We start from the raw sequence: 23187 nt of genomic DNA, 5'->3' as shown, positions 1-23187 counted from the left end.
TCAAAACACATGTAGGAACTAAATTATTTACCTGTAATGGAGAAGCACAGAAAGATTGAGTGATAAAACAAATTAAAAAGTACCAAAGATATTTGGTTTTTAGAGAACCTCAATGGTACGAGAAGATAATTTATTGATAAACGAAAAACACCAAAACTACAAGTCTGGGGACATCAGCCAAAACCTCGGAAGAAACAAACAAGAAGCAAAAAAGAGGTGCATATATTAGGAATTGAAAACGGTACATGCTCCTCCACCAAAGATTAAAATGAACATTGAACAACAACAAAGTTTTGCACTCACAAACAAGGCAATAATCGCATGCGTGCATGGATATTAAACACCCCTGTTTCTATTTTCAAGTGCCAATTTTATTTTGATGAGCTTGGACACTACATCTGTAATGTCCATTCTTTCCTCTGGGACTTCTTCTGAACATCTCAATCCTATTTCCATGATGGAAAAAATGATATCTTTTGTGGCATTCACATCTCTGTCCTGTTCTGTACTCAATAAACCAACATCCACTACTTCTAAAACACTGTTAGGGAGTGACACATTTATGATCCATTGCCGCAAAGTTTGTTCTCCAGAGAACATTTCATCTGTGGGTTTCTTCCTCGCAATTATTTCCAACAACATTATCCCATAGCTATAAACATCACCTTGTAGTAGACACTTTTCCTGTAGTACCATACTCTGTGGACACATCAATTATAAAACAATTAATAAAAAATGAGTGTTCAGCGTACTCCACCGAGTATCAACCTGCAAATTTCAGTAGAAAAGTGACAATTAATGTGCATGCTTATGATCATATATATATGCACACAAACTGAAGCACCATACGTATATATACATGTACAAATTAATGTTTATTTACAAACATAAATTTGGATATCCATAGCGCTCGCTACTAGTTATTCTAATTTCGATGGGCCAACATATATGGTTGATGGTTTATGTGCTTATGCATCAAAATGACCCAACGTTACGTTTATCTTTTATCAATGTTATTAATATTACATAACAATATCATAATATTTATGAAAATAATAATCAAATCATTAAAATGTACAAATATAATGTTTAAAACATGCTACTGTACGTATAGAAAATTGACTTCTAATAGTTGATTATTATCATGTTGGTTAAAACATTGTCTTTTTAGACTCTACAGCACTATACGCCATGGAAAATAAGAGTTTCATTAAAAATAGTATCTAGTGATAATCTAACGAAACAAAGCAATCAAATAATCAATTTGATTCTTAAATGTAACTTATAATGCATCTAAGTAAGGTCCATTGCATAAAATAAAAATTAAGGCCCATCCCCGGTAATTAAAACCAAGACAGCAGGCAAACTTATGTGCTTATTATTCACCACAAATTACCACAATTAGTTTCCCAAAAAAAAAAAAGTGCAGATCATTGGACTTACCTGGTGCAACGTAGCCAAGTGTACCAATAGTTCTCCGTATTAAGGAGAGCAGAAGGGAAAGAACCTGTGAGGCCACAGTCCTCCAGAGCCAATACCTTCAATGTTGAAATTTTACCTAAAGACGATGGAATTTCAGCCATAAGATTGTTTCCACCGAGATATAATTGCTCCAGACTTGTTAAGAAACCCAACTCTTTAGGTATGACACCACTTAGCCTGTTGGCTACAAGGCATATGATTCGAAGCTTTTGGCAATGATGTATAGTTGGAGGGATGTTTCCTTCCAACTGGTTAAATTGCAGTCCAAGTATCCTCAAGCGATGTAAACGACTGATTTCGTTTGGGAGGAACCCAAATAAGCTGTTATTTGGTAGAGTAAGTGAGACTAGGAAGGAGTGTTGGAAAACTATAGGTATAAATTGCTATATTCAAACAAAGAGATTTTAAAAAAATATATAGAGAATTAGACAGTAAAAGAAGTAGAAAAACCTTTGAAGTCGAGTCTAGTGTTCAACACTATGACCTTAAGACGATTTACGCCTGCCCTACCATGCTATGGTCAATCGGCGCTCACCTCCCAAGATACAACGACTTCCTCCTTGCAGTAGTAGCACTTCAAACTACAAGGTTCTGCAAACCCAAATATGCAAATAACTCTTTCTTTGGTAATGGAAGACTGTGCTTGAATGAATGCAAGTTTTTCTTAGTAATTTTTCCTATATCTAAAAGATTTCAAGACTACGATATTTATAGATGCAAAGTGCCTTTTGGAAAGATTTTGATTGAATTAAATGGCCAAGAGACACATTCCATTGAATAGTCAACAGGCACATCTGTTCATGGCCATGACTGTTTTAATTCAATCAGTGTTTCTTTCTGAAACCTTGTGTCTATTCAGTTTTAATTGAACGTATAACAGTGGCTTTCTGGAGAATGACTCTACAAATCAATGTTGGGCCTATTACTATATAAAGCCCAATATTTAATTCCTTTCCACTTACATTTTCCATTCAGATAGAATTATGATATTTAAGCAAATAAATATTTCCATAATTAATTTAAATATTCATTACTTAAAATATCATAATTCCAACAATCCCCCACATGAATGAAAATTTGCACAAATATATGCATATGAGGATGCAGACACTAGAAAGAGTTACTTATTGGAAAGTTATTGAATCAAGATAGATTGTGGCCTTGAACCTTCCCTAGTGAAGGACTATCGGATTTACTTGGCTAATCAGTGAACGTAACGTCTTGAACTGTTCAGCCGTTGGTGTAAACCAAGACAATAGTATTCACACAATAACCTCCCAGACATATTTTGGTTCTAACGGTTGTGTTCATTTCGGCCTTGAACAAAACCTGGTATTCATGAGTGCTTTAGAGAATTCAGCCCTACTTAAAATTCTCATAGAAACGGCCACATTTCCACTCATATAGGTGACTGCCTATAAGGAATATCCTGCCATACCCCACTTGGATAAACCAAGATATAGAATCATTAAAAGCATAGCTTAGCCTATATTCACATTGCAGGCAGCACTGCTTCTTATTAGGAATGGGAAGGAGATTTTATCTCCGCAGTGCTAGGTCAGAGCATACCATAATTTAGTTGTCCCTTTTGAACCTAAATCTTGGGATCGCTAGTCAACTAGGTTAGGTTTCCACTATGGCTTCTCTTTTACAAGGGCTTTAATCTCATTCCCCTTGATAATCTATAAACTTGCTCTCTATTCAAACCTTTCATAAACGGATCCGCTAAATTATCTCTTGACTTCACATAGTCAATGGTAATGATACCACTAGAGAGCAGTTGCTTTACGGTGTTATGTCTTCGACGTATACATATAGCGGGCACAGGCTTAGGCCAACATGGAATATCCTCTAAGAAATTCCGAAGCCATTCGGCTTCTTCTCTTGCTTTATCCAAGGCTATGAACTCAGATTCCATAATGGATCTAGCAATACACGTTTGCTTAGTGGATCTCCATGAAACAGCCGCACCTCCAATCGTAAAGACATATCCACTTGTGGATTTTGAGTCTTTAGTATCTGATATCCAGTTGGCATCACTATAGCCCTCAAGTACGGCTGGATATCTTGTATAATGTAGTCCAAAATTCTTAGTGTATCTTAGATATTTAAGTACCCTAATTATAGCCTTCCAATGATCCTTTCCAGGATTATTTGTATATCTACTCAATCTGTTAACTGAGTAGGCTATATCAGGTCTAGTGCAGTTCATAAGATACATTAGACTGCCAATGATACGAGCGTATTCTATTTGTGATATACCTTGACCATTATTCTTCATAAGATGAATATTTGGGTCATAAGGTGTTTGTACAGGACTAGTATCATACTTGTTAAACTTATCAAGTACTTTCTCAATGTAGTGTGATTGAGACAAGACTAGTCTATCAGATGTTCTAGTAATTTTAATTCCTAGAATCACATCTGCAACACCCATATCTTTCATGTCAAAATTATTAGTTAACATTTTCTTGGTTGATTTAATTATACCAATATTACTACCCATAATCAACATGTCATCTACATAGAGACAAATAATGACAAACCCATCTTTAGTGCTTTTAGTGTACACACATTTGTCACACTCATTTATCTTAAAGTTATTTGACATCATGGCTTTGTCAAATTTTAGATGCCATTGTTTTGGTGCTTGCTTTAGGCCATACAAAGACTTAACAAGTTTGCACACTTTACGTTCTTGACCAGGAATAACAAAACCTTCAGGTTGTTCCATGTATATATCCTCGTCTAATTCACCATTTAGAAATGCCGTCTTGACATCCATTTGATCCATTTCTAAATTATGTAATGCTGCTATTGCAATTAGCATCCTAATGGATGTTATTCTTGTAACTGGTGAGGATGTGTCAAAGTAATCTAAGCCTTCTTGTTGCTTATATCCTTTCACAACAAGTCTAGCTTTATATTTATCAATTGTTCCATCGGGCTTCATCTTCCTCTTGAAAATCCACTTATAACCCAAAGCCTTATTTCCAGGGGGAAGATCCACCAATTCCCAAGTATGATTCTGTAAGATGGAATCAATTTCAGAATTAATAGCCTCTTTCCAAAGCGCTGGTTCAGGTGAAGACATTGCTTCCTTGTAAGTACGAGGCTCATTTTCTAACAAATAGTTAGAAAATTTGGACCAAAGGACTTAGATGTTCTTGCTCTCTTGCTACGTCTAGGTTCAATATTGGGTTCTTGTCCACTAGACCCTTGGTCTATATTTTCTTGATGGCTTTCTTGGTTATTATCATTTACAGTATTATAAGTTCTTTTAAGAGAACTTCTTTCTCGTGCCTCTTTATAAGGAAATATATTTTCAAAGAAATATGCATTCCTTGATTCAATAATTGTGTTCACATGTATATCTGAAATATCAGATTTATGTACAAGAAAACGATATGCACCATTGTTAATTGCATAACCAATAAAGATACAGTCAATGGTTTTTGGTCCTATTTTAACCTTTTTAGGTTTTGGGACTGTCACCTTAGCTAGACACCCCCACACTTTGAGATATTTGTAAGAAGGTTGGTGACCTTTCCATAATTCATATGGGGTCTTGTCTAACTTCTTATGAGGCAACTTGTTGAGAATAAGATTTGCAGATAGCGTTCATCATCTCTTTTAATGTACGGTTCTTTCGTTCAGCAATACCGTTCTGTTGAGGTGAATAGGGTGCAGTAGTTTGGTGAATAATTCCATGTTGAGCACAAAACTCACCAAAAGGTGATTCATATTCACCACCCCTATCACTTCTTAATACTTTGATCTTTCTGCTAAGTTGATTCTCAACTTCAGTCTTATAATGTTTAAACATCTCAATCGCCTCATCTTTGCTTCTTAGTAAATACACATGACAATATCTTGTACAGTCATCAATAAAAGTAATAAAATACTTTTTCCCACCCCTAGTTTGTATAAATTTTAAATCACAAATATCACTGTGAATTAAATCCAGAGGTTCAGTAGTTCTCTCAATAGAATGGAACGATGTCTAGTTAGCTTTGCTTCAACACAAGTTTCACACTTAGTATTAGAATCAATGTAAAACTTAGGAATCAGATCCATGTTAGTTAATTTACGTAATGTATCAAAATTAACATGGCCTAATACCATGCCAAACATTAGATGACTCAAGCATATAAGCAGAACTAACTGTGTTATTATTATTAACTTTTGGTACAACAGTCATTACATTCAATTTAAACAGACCATCATTCAGGTACCCTTTTCCCACATACATCCCATTCTTAGTAAGTACAAACTTGTCAGACTCAAATACCAACTTGAAACCATTCTTGCTCAATAGAGATCCAGAAACCAAGTTCTTTCGGATGTCAGGAACATGGAGCACATTGTTGAGAGTAACCTTCTTGCCAGATGTCATCTTCAGAACCACTTTCCCTTGGCTTTCAACCTTTGAGGTGGAGGAGTTTCCCATGAACAGTTGTTCTCCATCAAGCCCATGATAAGTGGAGAACATTTTCCTATCAGCACACACATGACGAGTAGCCCCAGTGTCCACCCACCATTCTTTGATATTTCCCACCAAATTAACTTCAAAGACGACTGCAGAAAGATTGATATAAGATATATCATTGGAGAGCTTATCTTCCTCGGTTATGTTTGCCTCATTTCCCTTGCCTTTCTTTTTGCCATGACTCTTGCCTTGACTCTTGCCACTCCTACAGTCCTTTGCACGGTGGCCAGTCTTATTGCAATTAAAACACTTGCCATTGAACTCCTTGGCCTTCTTGGAATTTCCTTGACTTGTGCCTTCCCCAAAATGCTTCCTCTTTTTGCTATGATTTGGCTTATTCTCTACTATGTGTGCCTTAGCCTCCATGGAAGATCCTCGCTTATCAGAGTGGCGATTATCTTCCTCGATCCTCAATCACACGATCAGATCCTCAAGCCCCATCTCTTTGCGCTTGTGCTTAAGGTAGTTCTTGAAATCCTTCCAGGATGGCGGTAATTTCTCAATTACAGTAGCCACTTGAAATGACTCAGGAAGTACCATATCCTCTGCATCAATTTCATGCAAAATAAGTTGGAACTCTTGGACTTGACTGATCACGCTTTTGGAGTCCACCATCTTGTAGTCAAAAAACGACCCACAATGAATTTCTTCATTCCAACATCTTCGGTCTTGTATTTCTTGTCCAAAGACTCCCACAACGCCTTGGCTATTTTCATTGGACTATACACATTGTAGAGTGCATCGTCCAACCCATTAAGGATATAATTCTTGCAGATAAAATCAGCATGGTTCCAGGCATCAGCAACAACTATAGATTCTTTGGAAGTTCCAGGAGCAGGAGCATCTTCCTTCAAGAATTTGACCAAGTTCATTGTTGTTAAATAAAACAACATTTTCTGCTGCCACATCTTGAAATCAGTTCCATTGAACTTTCCAGGTTTCTCCCCATGGTGAGAAGATTGCGGCAACACAGGAGCAGATGCCATAGGAATAGCAGATGACAAAGGGACTGTATCTATCACAGGTCCAGTCATGGTATTCATATTCTCAGTACTTGAGGAACTCATTTTTCCTTTGAAGTATAAACAATCTTTGAATAAGTAGCTATATTTAACAACAGTAGAATAAAAGAAATATAAAGAAACTGACTTTCAAAGAAAGACAGAATAAACAACCAGAACCAAAAGAAAAAAAAAATAGATAAAATGTATGGAAAGTAATAAAAAAATAGACAAAAGGAATTCTTTAATGTCAAAGCAACAGTAGAAAAGGTAAAGCACAAAAGACATAAATATGGCAAGATCAAAAAACTAATAAAGATCTAAGAACAAACTCACTAGAGATGTAAATAAAAAAATGATATAAATAGGAACAATAAACAGTAAGTATATATATAAATATATATCTATCAAAACGTAGACTACTAAACAAAGCAGATCTTTGTTGAACAAAAATCAAAGCCACCAAAATTGACAAAGTCAAAGCAGTTATTGAATGAATAGATAAAAAAAAAATTAAAAAATTAAAAGTAGAAACAATATAGCAAATTACACAACTTAAATTGTCTTAAGATTGTTGGAAAACTATAGGTATAAATTGCTATATTCAAACAAAGAGATTTAAAAAAAAAGACAGAGAATTAGACAGTAAAGGAAGTTAAGAAAAACCTTTGAAGTCGAGTCTAGTGTTCAACACTATGACCTTAAGACGATTTACACCCGCCCTACCGTGCTATGGTCAATCGGCGCTCGCCTCCCAGGATACAACGACTTCCTCCTTGCAGTAGTAGCACTTCAAACTACAAGGTTCTGCAAACCCAAATATGCAAATAACTCTTTCTTTGGTAATGGAAGACTGTGCTTGAATGAATGCAAGTTTTTCTTAGTAATTTTTCCTATATCTAAAAGATTTCAAGACTACTATATTTATAGATGCAAAGTGCCTTTTGGAAAGGTTTTGATTGAATTAAATGGCCAAGAGACACATTCCATTGAATAGGCAACATGCACATCTGTTCATGGCCATGACTGTTTTAATTCAATCAGTGTTTCTTTCTGAAACCTTCAGTTTTAATTGAACGTATACCAGTGACTTTCTGGAGGATGATTCTACAAATCAATGTTGGACCTATTACTATATAAAGCCCAATATTTAATTCCTTTCCACTTACATTTTCCATTCAGATAGAATTATGATATTTAAGCAAATAAAAATTTCCATAATTAATTTCAATATTCATTACTTAAAATATCATAATTCCAACAAGGAGAGGTTGCCAACATGAGGGGAAATGGTGCCCTTGAGACCCATCAAGGGGAGCCTTAAGGAAGTAACTCTTTGCCTACGTTTACTACAAGTGACCCCAATTCAATTACAAAAGCTTGTTGTGGTGGTCCAGTTACCATCCAAGAAAGTGTTGGTGGAGTCCAAAGTGAGTTTAGATTTGAAGGCAAGGAGAGCAGATTGATCAGTGAAGTTAGACTTGGTAGTGGTTGCTACTGCTGCTGAAGATATGGTCAAATGAAATTGAAGTAACACAAGCCCAAAAAGAAAGAGAAATTGAGGGTTTTACATGTTGTTCAGTAAAGGCTAGGATCAAGTTTGGTTTTGCTGGTCAGATGATGAGTGTGATTTTGTAGCATCAATTATCATCAGGGGTATACCTTTAAATATCTTAGCATGAGTACGCCTTTCAGCAGTAAACGCTTAAACACGGCATGACTTTTGCTGTACAAGTCTTTCAATATCTTTACCAGTCTTTCCTTTTTGTCTTTTTCTTTGCAAGTCTTTGTAAATGGATTTACTTACCGTCTCTTTCTTGGACCAATGTGTACATATTCCCAAAATGAATATGTTCTGGATTCTACTTCTTTTCCTGGAACAAAGCTGAATGGCACCGAAACTGTTGCAGTTAAAACTCAAGAGTAGTCTTTGATATGCTGGGTTGAATCAATTTAAAATGTAGTCTTAGAAGAAGCTGAATAGAAATGCCACCGAGGCTGGTCCAATTGAAGCTCAAACAATCCAGGCCCCTCAGACAAGTCTTTATCACTTGCATAAGTCTTTTTTTTTTTTTTTTTTTCTTTTTAGCAATTACCAAGTCTTTGTGAATGGTTTTACTTACTGTCTTACTCGGACTGATATGGCCGGCCAATATATTTCCCAAATTTTTCTGTTCTGGATTTTACATCTTTTTCCTGGAACTATATACATGTAGTTCTATTTTAAAGTTTTTAGAAAGACTTTCATTTAGATTCTTTAATTTTATAATTTACTGACTAAAACCTTATGGCTTTTAAAATTCTAACTAAAGTCCAATAATATTGTAATCATTCCATGTTACATAATATTGGTCAATTATTTTTTATTGTTTTCACATATACTGAGCGTCGAGTTGTCGGAGGCTATTTTCGAGTGTTTGGCAGTGCATTTTTACTTTTTCGTCAAGCTCTGGTTTGTCGGCTTTATATTAGGTTTTAACTTCGAAATTTTAGGCTCCGAGATAAAACCTAACATGCAGCTTTCACAAACCTCATTCTATACCCTAGGAATATGAGGTTAACCCGTACCCTATACTCTCAAAAAATAAAAAAACAATGACATATTTCTTTGACAAAGCAATGATCAAATAACTTTATTTAAAAAAAATAAAGGCTTTATTTTGGGAAAAAAAAAAATGACATAAGGTTTTTTTCAAGTTTTTATGAGGAAATATATATATATATATATCTCATCATGTTTAAGATGAAGTATTTTCAATGGAAGGGGCCTATATATATATATATATATAGGCCCCTTCCATTGAAAATACTTCATCTTAAACATGATGAGATATATGCAACTTGTGAGACAAACTCCGCATTGTAATTTGATAATCAAAACCGTCTAATTTCTAATTAAGTCTCTATATAAGAATCATCTTTGCAAAAAATTAAGTAAATCGGAAATCATTAAGACATCTAATTGTGGTTAAATAAATATACAAACATAGTGATTTCATAAACATTTGAAATGATGGCCCTTTAATCAAATGGTTAAACGATTTCTGATTTATCTAATATTTTACATGGATAATGGTTTCTTTAGATTAATGGTTGCTTCATTTGTTGCCTTTTCAAGCATAAACACTCTGGTATAAACCAAACAGCTTCAGTTTGTATATAGAATAATCAGAGAGTGGCATATGTTACTTTGTTAGACAAAAACCTAATACTCAGGCATGAATCACCTCTAATCGACAATAATGACAATTCGACAATATAACATGATACTCTTATTTATGAATACAATGTACATAACAAGATAACTCTCCTAATTTGAGTCTCTAAGTCATGACCTTGGATGCATAGTCATGCATATATATATATATATATATATTACTACAAAAAAGCTCATACATATTACTATATTAATATCAGTTTTAAAGGTATTCGATATAATATGATTTTTAATATCATTTAAAAGTTTTTTTTTTCAAAAACTGATATATAAACTATTTTACATATCATTAGGATTTTGAATGTGATATATTATGTTGGACAAATTTATTAATCCTGCTTTAAAGTGATATCTATACAAATAAATGATGCGAAAATTTAAGAATGGGAAAAATGCGGCACTGTTCACCACTTAAAAATTTTTTGACAACCCGTGTTTACACACACCCACACTCACATCCAAACTAAACCACACCCAGACCAAACCCACACCAACACCCACACCCTAACTTATCATCTTCTTCATTGATCTCCGACAAAGATATATGGATTGAGCTCGAAGATTAAGCTAGGTAGCTGGGCTTCCAATCCACCCAGCCTTAAGATGTTGAGAGCGAAGGCTTCTAGATCGAGATCGATGGGTTGAGCACTCGCTAAGGCTTGCAGAGAGTGAACACGACAGAGAGACAAAGAGAAGTCTGAGAAGTTGCGAAGAGAGAGAGAGAGAGAGCTCGATCTGGACGAAGTCGCGAGATCCAGATCGACCCAGAGAAGCCTTCCTGATACCACCATCCAGCCTTCACAATTTCAGGTATTTGATGAGATTGTTTTGTTATTTTTTCTTTTTAATTTTAAGTTTAGATTTCGGATTTAGGGTTCTAATATCTGCAAGTTGTTTGAACATGGGTGTTTTGTTTTTTGGGTGTTTCTGGAATTTGGGTGTTTTGTAGTTTGTTTGAACTCGGGTCTGTTTGAAGTCTTTGTAAGTTTTCATTAAACTTGCTATTCAATTTGTGTTGTTTTGTTTTGACAGTTTTTTGGTTGGTTAGATTCTATATATATGGATACCAATAATTGGAGGCCTCCTCAAGTTGGCGAACCCCCCTCTATGGAAGGCGATTGGAGGAGTCAATTGCAGTCAGATTCACGGCAAAGAATTGTCAATAAGATGTAAGTGAATCTTAAAAAACAAACAATTTCGTGGATTGATTTATTCATCCTGAATTTACTTTTAGTGTGAAGAACCGACCTCCATGCCTTGATGGTCAATAACTTGTTAAATATATTGCTTGTACAGAATGGACACATTGAAGAGGCATCTTCCCTTCTCTGGTCAAGAGGGATTACAGGAACTCAAGAAAATTGCTGTAAGGTTTGAGGAAAAGATTTATACTGCTGCCACAAGCCAAGTACCTCCATAACTCTTGGGGTCGTAATTTTTCATGGTACATGTAAGCCTACTTAGATATGTACCTTTATGTTACATATGTAATTACTTACACAAATATTGTCTGTGTTTCAACTTTCTTTGTATTGTGGCTAGCAATGTGTTCTAAGTTTTGTGTTGATCTCTGTTTCCAGTCAGATTATCTACGGAAAATTTCTCTGAAGATGCTCACCATGGAGACTAAGTCTCAATACACAATAGCCAATTCTACAATGGTGAATTTACCATCCAATTCTACAATGGCCACTTTACCATCCAACTCCGCTGGTAATAGCAGCAAGCCCCCTGATCCAGGTAATAACATATCTGAACATTGTGCTCCTGTTTCATGCATCTATACAAATTTCATTTACACTTACAACTACCCCTTCCTTCTCCCTGCATGCATATATTCCTTTTGAAATGGAGAAAAGGTTGCATTTATATTTTATATTAGGTTTCTTCTTAATGCCTGAAATGTTCTATGGTTTCCTTATTCTCACATCTCTTATCTGAAATGATTCAATGTTGATACCTGTATTGGTTGGTACAATGAAAGTTCGAGATTGAAGTTGGTTTACTATATTTTTTTTAATTTATTTTTTCAGGCAAGGGATCAGATTATTAAGAATATGAGGAACATAAAGGGCATTTTTGTGTTTTTGTCTTCACACTTGTTTATGTACTTGGAAATCTTTGGCTGACCATAACTTGCTATAGTATTTTTTATTTTATTGTTTATGTACTGGTGTTGTACTTTATAAAATTGTCTAACTGTTTAAATCTTACTTCTTAGATTTAATAATGGGAAAGGATAAGAATGCATGATTGGTCTATCTCATGCTCCAATCAGATTGTTTAATTTTTGGATTTGCTGTATTGGGTTTTGTTGATGCACAATTCTAATAACTGCCTTTTCTTTGGTATTACAGCTTTCCTTCTCTTTCAGACCAAAATTATTGATTTTTTGTGGATTCAAAGATCTGCATATTCAACCCAAAAGATAAATCAAGGTGCAATCCAATATAAAGTAGTTTAATGGAATTTATATTATTTTTTATTTTTAGGTTCATTTACTTCATGTTCTTTTATGCTTAACCTAGATATAATGTTTCTTTAGTGTTTGTCTCTGCTGTCCTTTCACCTTATATTGATCATAGATAGTTTTATATCTTTATGTTCTATAATTCTCTGACCTTGCTGACTTTTGCCACTCAGGTTCTTGCCTCTCTCCATCATGCAGTCATTCCTTATCTATCTAATCTTGTCTTGTTATGGTAAAGTTACATACTAAAGTGGTTTTATTTTATTTTTCATATCTTTTCTTTGTAACTTTGAGTCTAATTCATTGCTTGACAACATGCAGTGACTACTTAACTAAATCATACAACATTGGTGGTGTTATCAATATCATGGCTCTTAGCAGCCTCTTCATCATCCTCATAAAAAATATGGTTTAGACTTTAGAGTACCCCAACTTTTATGGGAAACTTTATGCATTGTTGGTTCCTTTAATTTTTATGGCAAAACATTGGTCAATATCTTTTCAGGTAATGCTAATTACTACTATTGTAACAGTTTTCAGAAGCTAAAGTTGTATAGCTAGTGAGAAAACCCAGGAAATTGACATAAATTTTTTATCCTTTTAGATATGTTGTGTTCATGATAATCAATTGAATGCAACATAAAATATATTCTATGTGATAGCTAATTATAAGGCCTGATATGGATTATACAATCTACAGAGCTATGGCTGGTGCTCTTGGGGGGTTCAATGCCCACGCCAGCAATATTGTTGCTGCAATCTGCATAGCCACTGGCCAGTATCCTGCTCATAATGTAGAGAGCTCTCACTGAATTAACATGATGGAAGCTGTGAACAATGACAGGGACCTTTACATCTCAGTCAGCGTGCCTTCCATTGAGGTACAATACAACTAATTGATGCTTCTTTTGAGTGAATTTATCTCATTCTAAATTTTAAATGAGTTTTGAAGTTGATGTCAAATCCATGGCCTAGTTTTTTGGGGAATGTTATTCTTTTGCTTGTGTTTCTTGCATTTTTTCCTTTCTCATGTACACTACCTATCTCTATTGACATGCCTTTTGTAGTATATTGCACTTGCAAATCACTATATGTTTGAAAATTTTCATATATTTTTATTCTTACAAGTTACAATGAATTTAGATAACAATATAGACCATTTGCTATGAAATCTTGAATATTTTAGTAATGTAATTTGGTATGAAAACTCAATTTGCTTCTTTTTAGTACTGTGATTTTGTAATTTTGTTTGATTTTTCCAATTGTTAGGTGATCGAATTTATAAGGAAAGCAGTACACATGGGAGGAAATTGAAGTCAATGAGGTGCAGATTTCATGGGTTAATTTTGATTCAATTAGTTTGTAAAATTATTTTCCTTCATGAACTGCTATGATACAAATTAGAACAAGTGTGCACTGCCATGCCTTATATTTGTACATGTTGATGACTATATAGGCCTAGCTTAGATTTAAGGATGGGGTTAGAGATGAGGTCTCCCCCTAATTTTTGTGATATGTAGACATATTTTGGGTACTTGGAGATATTGAAATTTATGTGAATTGAGGATCTTTACTATGTAATGGATGTTGAGCATTTATCTCAATGGGTTGGCCACTAAAAAAATATGCAATACAAGTGTAATGGTATTGAGCAATTATCTCAGTTTTCAGGAAAAAAATTGATATCTAAACAGGGTTTACATAACAATAATTTCAAAATATTCGAGATCATTCTTTCAATGTAAGTGATATCAATCATGCCTTCAAAATCAATTCCATTACTCAAACTGATGTCTATAAGTATATTTATACCAGTTTCATACTCTTAAAACATATAATTCAGATATACGATATCATTTCTTAGAACCAATAACGATATCTACGAGACTATTTATACCAGTTCCGTAATTCATGAACATATAAGTCTAATCTAAGATATTTGTTCTTATACACAATACAGATGTCTATGGAAATAATTATACCAGTTATACGATTAAAACTCATATTATTCATTTATAAGATATCAGTTATAAATATAATACTGATATAATATATTATAAATATATCATTTATTGTGTTTTTAACCATCCTGGAAGGAAATATATATCGCATTTAAAAAAGAAACTGATGTAAAAAATGATATAGATATCAGTTCAAAACTGATATGTAAACCAATGAGAATAGATATCACGCTTTCCTATATCGAATTTTAGGGGCCTTACATATCGGTAAATTACTGATATGTATGAGCTTTTTTGTAGTAGTATATGCTTCAGCAATTCCATAGCCTTCCTATGCTCTTCTTCTTTATTGAGGCATTCATCCTTCATTCTCTTGAGCTCTTCTTTCAAGCTCTGGCATGAGGTACGGCGTTCAAGCTCATCAGCCAGATTGTTAAAGGATTCGGTGTACATACAATCTGGTCAGCCTCAAATTTTCTGGAACATAAAACAACACGTTCAGTGAGTAATTAATCCAAATAACTGAAATTGAAAACGTTGGCAACAACACAAATTAAGCAATAATAATAAACAGATTGAAAATAAAGGACTAATTATCTGAAAGAAGTGGCCTTGTTTGAGATTGTTGCAGGTGAATTCAAGAACAAATTCTAAGTTTTAATTTATAAAACCTCCTCTGTTTGTTTGGTTGCCGAGAAACGCTCTATTTTGTCTTATTTTCCATCGTTTTCTAGGCAGCCAAACGAAACAGGTATCTTCACCTGATATATTTGATCGAAGGGTTAAATACAAAAATAGTCTACGAACTTTACAGTGAATTTCAATTTGGTCCACTGACTATAAAAAGTGTCAATTTAGTCCACGAACTTTCCAAGTTGTATCAAAGCAGTACAAACGTTAACTTTTATCCAAAAATTAACGGAATTGGTCACATGAAAATGTGATGAACGGACTAAAATGCTGGACTTTCTCTCTTTCTTTTCCAATTAATTGCTGGACTTTTTAGTCTTTAGCGCCTTTTCGTTTAAAAAAAGAAAAGAAAAAGATGGAGAGAACTACGGGCTGGGCCGGGTGGCCTACTTCGAATCTCACACACACAACTCTCTCTCTCTCTCTAATATGATCAAATGAAAATGCAAAATCTGATTTTTGGGCTTCGGTCACCATCATACCCAAAAGAAAAAAGCAGCATGATCGAGATTACATCTCATTTACAAAATTATTATGAAATCACATTTGCTATTGGTTCTAATATTTTTTTGTTGATAGGTCTTATTATTTTCAAGCAAGTATCATCAGTTGAGCTATGCTAAACACAAAATGACTCACGAATTCATGAGGGATGGTAAGCTTGAATGACTGGCAGAATTAAAATTGTGTAATCTTCGAATTTGAATTTGGGTTGAAACGTACAATATCGTTTGTGGTGTGTTGAGCGAGAGATTATTGTGTGTGACCGTACGTAATATCACGTGGCATACTGACGTAATGTTACTAATTCACTCAAATTATAACACGTATATAATAATTAATTTTTAAAACTCTAAAATCTAAGAAAAAACTCTTAAAATCATCCACATATTATAATTTGAGTGAATTGATAACACTATATTATTATACCACGTGATATTACGGTTACATATAATAATTTTTCGTGTTGAGCCTAGCTAAGTGATCAATAAAAATTGTTATTACATTGGGGTGATATTTTATGAGCCAAGCTACATGAGAATTAAGGAGTCTGTTATTTATACTCACGTGTCAATCAGATTGCGTGCTTGGTCATATCGGTGATGCACAGGAGAAACACGGCAACAAAAACATATTATTGCTACTGGGAGGGGGTTAAAGAGGAGACAAATTAGGCCACCAAAGACGTGCAGAGTCTATGCAAACTTGGCTTCTTTTGCACTGACTATGGCAGAGTCTATCATCCATAGAGTACTGTTATTATTAATAATATTAAAATAAAAAGTTGAAGTGATTTCAAGCTTATTACTAATTACAATACTACTGTTGCTGAATGATCCAAGATAAACCAGAAGATGAACAACAAAGTTGTGCACACTTGGACAACAAATGAAATAGTTACATGGATATTAATTAAACACCCCTGTTTCTATTTTCAAGTGTTAACTTTATTTTCTTGAGTTTGGGCACTACCTCTCCAATGTCCATTCTTTCCTCTGGTACTTCTTCAGAACACTTGAAGCCTATTTCCAGGATGGACAAAATGATATTTCTTTTAGCATTTACATCTCTTCCCTCTTCTACACTCAATAAGCCAACATCTACTACCTCTAGAACATTGTAAGGGAGCGATGCTTTCATCCATTGCCTCAAACTCAGCTCTCCAGAAAACATTTCATCTGTAGGTTTTTTTCTCGCAATTATTTCCAGCAACATAATTCCATAACTATAAACATCACCTTTTGTGGACACTTTTCCTGCAGAACCATATTCTGTGGACACACATCAATTGTCAAACAAATTAATAAACCTTCAAATTCCAGTGGAAATAATGATATGCATGCTTATGATAATATACATTCTATATACATATACTCATGTTAAGATGGATTAGATTCTGAAGAATCATTTTTAACTAACTTTTATCATAAACATCATTTTTAACTTAACTACATATCCCCCAAAACTAATAATGCATCTGATTAAAGCACATCCCATAAATTTAAAAATAAAGACCCATCCCATATAATTCAGACCAAGACAGAAGTAATTAAACTTTTGTGCTTATTATTTTCAACTAATTAACCACAATCAGTTTGTTTTAGCAATAAAAAACTATATATTGTAAATTACTGTACTTACCAGGCGCAACGTAGCCAAGTGTACCAATAGTTCTGGTTTGTGTTGCATCCTTATTTTTTGCCAAAATTTTGGCAAGACCAAAGTCTCCCACATGTGCAACCATGTCTTCATCGAAAAGGATATTGCTAGGCTTCAAATCACAGTGCACTACCATTTCTGATTGGCCATGGTGAAGATATTCTAAAGCGGATGCAATATCAACCATCATGCTCACTCTTTGAAGAAGATTTAGACAGTAGTTGTGAGAGTATAACCACTTCTCAAGGCTACCATTAGACATGTATTGCAGCACCAATGCTCTTACCTCAGGGCTTGAGCATGCAGTTATGACCTTCACAAGATTTCTATGCCGGATTGTCCGCCACACCTTACATTCTGCATCAAAACTTTTGAAGGCACCTTCCATTTGCAAATTTAGAACTTTGACAGCAACAGTTGTTCCTTCAGATAGTATCCCCTTGTACACAGAGCCAAAACCTCCTACTCCGAGTAAGTTGCTTTCACAGAAGTCATTTGTAGCACGACGAAGTTCTTGATATGAAATAATCCTATGATCAATTTTTGTTACCCAGTCAACTAAACTTGGAATGCCTGCATTTCCCTTTTGATACTTTTTCAAGTACATATAGATGAGAGCTATTAGGATCATTGTCGATGCAACGACTGGAAGAATATATTTGAGCAAACGCTTTGACCTTTTGCTAGGAGTTGTGCAAGGTGGGACTCCGAAATTTGGTCTCCCACAAAGTGCTCTATTCTCCAAAAATGATTGGGCAGTCAAGTTTACAAATGGTCCACCAGAAGGAATCTCTCCAGATAGCTGATTGAAAGATAAATTCAAATACTTGAGAAATTTGAGTCTGTCAAGAGACTTTGGTATTGCGCCAGACAAATTATTATATGACAGGTCCAAAAATTCCAACCCTTTCAGATCACCAAGAGTTTGTGGAACAGATCCCATAAGCAAGTTGTTTGACAAATTTAGAGAGTGTAGGCTTTGAAAAGCTCCAATGATGCTTGGAATGTTTCCACTAATTTGGTTCCAAGATAAATCCATCATTTGAACGACATTGGACTTTCTCATTATTGAAGTTAAGTCTCCACTGAAAGAATTGGACGACAAATTCAAGAACAAGAGATTTTCAAGGTTCAATAAATTCATTGGTATCAACGATGTCAATCTGTTGGAATTTAGGAGAACAATTTGAAGGCTTGTTAGGTTTCCAATGCAATTTGGGATCAATCCAGAGATTCTGTTATTTGCTAGAGATAGTTCTCCTAAGTTCCTCAGAAGACAAAGCTCATACGGAATGAATCCTCCAATGTTGTTATTTTCAAGATACAATCTTTGCAACCTCTTCAATCCTCCAACTGCTGATGGTATTTTTCCACTCATATGATTGTTAGCCAAACGAAGAAAGGTCAAATTTTTCAAGGAACCAATTGCCTTGGGTATATTGCCCTTGATTTGGGAACTTTCTGCCAAAAATATCTGAAGGGAAGAAGAAGTATTTCCAAAGGAATCGGGTATTATGCCATTTAGAGGATTTTGAAATAAAAATAAATTTTCCAGTGAACTGCTATTGAATAAAGAAGAAAGGAATTTGAGTTGAGGAATTCCAGGTTCTCCTGTCAGCATATTTCCTCCCAAATTAAGGTCTTGAAGGTGTTTTATACTACCAAGATTCATGGGTATTGGTCCATAGAGCAAGTTATAGCTAACATCAAGCTTTCGAAGCTTGGTAAAATTTGAAAAGTAGGATGGTATATTTCCAGTAATTTCATTGTGAGAAAGAAGTAGCAATTCAATGTTAGGAAGCAAAAGTCCAGTAGATAATGATGGAAAAGTTCCAGAAAGGGAATTATATAATAGTGTGAGTGTTTGTAGGGTGGAGATGTTGAAAATTTCTTGAGGAATTGCACCTGTTAAGTTATTATGAGCTAAAGACAAATACTGTAGATTCGAAAGATGCCCAAAAATATGGGTCGGAATACTACCCGTAATGTTATTTTCTGTAACATCAAAAACCTTCAAGTTGGATAAGTTACCTATAGTGACAGGTATAGTGCCAGTGAGGCTATTATCACCAAGCTGTAGCTTTTCAAGATTTTGTAAACTCCCAATCTCTTTTGGAATACTTCCCACAATCCTATTACCTGATAGATCTAGGACCCTAATCTCTTTGCATTGGTCGATTCTAGAAGAGAGCTGGCCAGCAATTTTGTTGGTAGAGAAAGAAATAAATTCAATATTAGGCCAATAATAGCAAAGATCTTGAGGAAGAATTCCCGAAATGTTATAATTTCCATATATAGAAAGCAGAACTAGAGAAGAGAGGTTAAGGAGAGCAGAAGGGAAGGAACCTGTGAGGCCACATTCCTCCAGAGCCAATATTTGTAATGTTGAAATGTTACCCAAAGACGATGGAATTTTGCCAGGCACAAATTTGTTTCCACCAAGAAATAATTCCTCAAGACTGGGTAAGAAACCCAACTCTTTAGGAATAACACCACTTAAGCTGTTTATTGCAAGGGACATGGCTTTAAGCTTTTGGCATTGATGGAGAGCTGGAGGGATGTTTCCTTTCAACTGGTTAGCTTCAAGTATAAGTGTCCTCAAGCGATGCAAACGACTGATTTCATGTGGGATGAACCCAATGAAGCTGTTATTTCCGAGATCGAGTGAGACTAGGAAGGAGAGGTTGCCAACATGAGGGGAAATGGTGCCTTGGAGACCCATAAAAGGGAGCTCCAAGGCAGTGACTCTTTGCCTGCGTTTACTGCAAGAGACACCAACCCAATTACAGAAACTTGTTGTGGTGGTCCAATTACCACCCAAGACAGTGTTGGTGGGGTCAAAAGTGAGTTTAGATTTGAAGGCAAGGAGAGCAGATTGATCACTGAAGTTGGACTTGGAAGTGGCTGCTGCTACTGATGGTATGCCCAAATGAAAGTGAAGGATGCATGAGTAGTGCAGTAACACAACTCCAAAATGAAAGAGAATTTGTAGGTTTTGCGTGATGAACTTGAACATGGTAATTAAAAGAGAGAGAGAAAATGCCTATAAGGTGTTTGGGGTTTAATTTTTTCAAGATGGGACTGAGTCACTGAGAGGACAATGGTGACTTGGTGAGTATGTTTATTTATGGATGAGGAGGTGTAAAATATCTGCAAAATTGTGATGGGACATGAGTGGTCTAGAATTTGTTGGAGAACATGAACCAGTCCACACTCCACCGGTGTCAGTGTACTACTTCTCTGTCACTACTTAATTTGTAATTTTCAAGTCTTTGTAAATTGCTTTGCCAATATGAGAGGCCCTTCTTTCAGCAGTGAAATTAAACACGCCCTGACTTTTGCTTTACAAGTCTTCGTCAATTTATATTCCGTCCAATATGAGAGGCTCCACTGCCCAAATATTTCCAAACTCTTTCTGTTCTAATTTGTGGAAAAAGCTGAATGGAAATACCACCGAAACTGGGGCAATCTAGTCCTAGTCTTAGATGATCGAATCCACCATGCTAATCTCACACCGACAACAAATGATGAAAAATTAATCAGATAATTAAAGTGTTGAAATTTTCCTTGGGGATATAAAGTTGATCTAGTGACTAATAATTACATTCTTTCCTCTGCTTCCCACTAAAATAAATTCTCCTAAGATGTACCATCAAATAATTATAATGGCCAGAAAATTCAAGCCAATTGTATTGTAATCAAATTATCGAAGGGGTAAGTCCATATTCGCCATCATAACTTTGTTCAAAATAGAAAGGATTAATTTCACATTACAACCTCAAGTTTATACTAAATTTTGATTTATACCTTGCCTTCAAAAAGTTACAATGTCATTTCTACAGTTCTGTTTAAGTTGCAATGGTACGCCTACGTTAGCCAGTCTGTTAGTCAAACATTCATTGTTACATATTCAATGGTTTCAAATTGGAAAAGACAAACAAAAAAAAAAAAAAAAAAAACTAGATAGTTTTTAAAGAATTAAAGAATGAATAACTATACAGAATTTTTGTTATTTGTGTACCCACCTTTAACAAATAACAAAAATTCCATATGACTATTCACTATTTCATTTTCCTGCTGCTCAAATTAGTTGAATTTTCTGCATTTCTAAAAGGGATTTGTGGTACGGTGAGATGTGCAACAACGTCTACAAGTCTTTAAGTCTTAGAATGGAAAAATCCATTAGATAATGAACAATTGGTTCAAAGCCATCTCTGGCGATGAATCAATAATTCGAAATACTTTTGTTGCGTATTCTTGATAAACCAGCGTTTATATATGGATGTAGGAAGATCTGTTTAGGAAGTAAGAAGCCCCTTTGACATCTCTTCATCTGCAAAGAATTCTCGGTGTGAAAACATAAAGATAAAAGGCTGATCTTTGAATAGGAAAAAGAGTGGATCCGCAGGGTCCCAAATGAATTGGCTTATTCAAAAAAAGCCTTGTACATTCTTCGGAAGCTAGCTCTATCTCGTATCTGGTACTGCATGATTCCACTTGGATATTAGAGTTTTGTGTTTTGCCTATAGGTGAAAATAATGTTGACTATCATGGATCAAGATCCTTATAAGCACTTATACAAAAATATAACTTTTTAATGTGAGACAACACTCCACATTCACTTACACACCCCAGAATTTGTGGCGTCACTTAAATCAAACACGTGGCTATTCATATTGAAGGATGTGGAGCACGTGTGGCCACCTCGGCCTAACACGTGGGTGAACCTGGTCCAATACCATGAAGAAAATTGGAGCATCCAACCCAAAACTAATTGGCTATAGGATGAGAGGCCAAAGACCCTTAATTATGAGCACTTATACAAGACTACAAAGCCTTGTTTGGAATGCAAGACAGGACTGCAAGGGATAGGACTATGTCCTATGGACAAGTCAGCACAGGCTAGTCCCATGGTGGACTACGTACCTTTGAGCAGAGGACAAAAATCCTTAGTTCTTTGGGACTATAGTCCCGAGTGTGAGTCATGTCCCAAATTCTTAATAAGCCCACCAAACATAGGACAAGAGACTACTGTCCTTTTTAATTGCTTAGTCATGTCCAGTCTCGTCCTCCAAACGAGGCCTAACTTTCCAATGTGAAACAACATTCCACATTCTCTTGGATCTCACTCTCAGACCTAACTCACCACCACCTGCGATCTCCACCGCCGACCACCACCACCACCCGAGACCTCCCCATATACCTCCGCCCTTCGATCAACACCCCAAAGCCCTAAACAGTCAAATCCCTAAATCCATCTAAAATCCGTAATTTGATCTTCAGACTCTAATCCCTAATTCCCTATCTGGCTAGCTCAGTCTCTTATCTCTTCATTTCTAATTCCCTAATTGATGCACCATTGATCGATTTGGGTAATTACTCATCTCAGTCTTGAAATTTAGGGGGTTTTGATTTTTGATTTTTGATTTTTTTAATTTGAGAAAAGCATCAATCTTCGAAATTTAGGGCTGTCTAAACTGACTTTGTTCATTTCTTCATTGCAGGCTGCAGTAGGCTACATCAGTACATTGCAGGGTTCAAAAGTTGGTAATTACACCGTCACATATGTTACTAATCCACATCAAGTAATGGTATCACTAACATATATGTGCTCAAAATATAAACAACAATTAAACATAAAGTCAATGGTTTACAAAATTGAAGGATAAACTTTTTTTTTTTTTTTTTTGAGAAAACAATAACATTGCATTAAAATA

General features: G+C 35.1%; 2 protein-coding genes across 3 annotated transcripts; one reads left to right on the top strand and one right to left on the bottom strand.

Moving 5' to 3' along the window:
- The first annotated feature begins 10400 nt into the window (after nucleotides 1-10400).
- On the top strand, nucleotides 10401-14235 carry LOC147293576 (mediator of RNA polymerase II transcription subunit 15a-like). 2 transcript variants are annotated; one of them, XM_086232256.1, is made up of 7 exons: nucleotides 10401-10999; nucleotides 11238-11358; nucleotides 11486-11597; nucleotides 11770-11929; nucleotides 12547-12627; nucleotides 12833-12891; nucleotides 12981-14235. In XM_086232256.1, the coding sequence occupies exons 2-6, from the start codon at nucleotides 11249-11251 to the stop codon at nucleotides 12874-12876; spliced, it is 507 nt and encodes a 168-aa protein (XP_086088382.1). In that variant the 5' UTR covers nucleotides 10401-10999; nucleotides 11238-11248; the 3' UTR covers nucleotides 12877-12891; nucleotides 12981-14235. The 2 variants fall into 2 exon arrangements, 1 of the variants encoding a protein (XP_086088382.1); XR_015120381.1 differs by lacking the exon at nucleotides 12833-12891 and having other exon boundaries at nucleotides 10403-10999; nucleotides 11222-11358; nucleotides 13360-13540; nucleotides 13929-14235.
- A 2310-nt stretch (nucleotides 14236-16545) lies between these two features.
- LOC147293575 (uncharacterized) lies at nucleotides 16546-20558 on the bottom strand. Its single transcript, XM_086234077.1, has 2 exons — nucleotides 17453-20558; nucleotides 16546-17082 (listed from the first exon to the last, which is right to left on the bottom strand). Exons 1-2 carry the CDS (start codon nucleotides 20484-20486, stop codon nucleotides 16724-16726), a joined length of 3393 nt encoding a protein of 1130 aa, XP_086090203.1. The 5' UTR covers nucleotides 20487-20558; the 3' UTR covers nucleotides 16546-16723.
- Between the last annotated feature and the right edge of the window lie 2629 nt (nucleotides 20559-23187).

Source organism: Dryas octopetala, chromosome 2, assembly GCF_963921425.1.
Source record: "Dryas octopetala chromosome 2, drDryOcto1.1, whole genome shotgun sequence".
NCBI classification, from domain to species: Eukaryota; Viridiplantae; Streptophyta; class Magnoliopsida; order Rosales; family Rosaceae; genus Dryas; species Dryas octopetala.
Note: the sequence above shows the minus strand (reverse complement) of the source record. Positions and strands in the feature narration are given on the sequence as shown.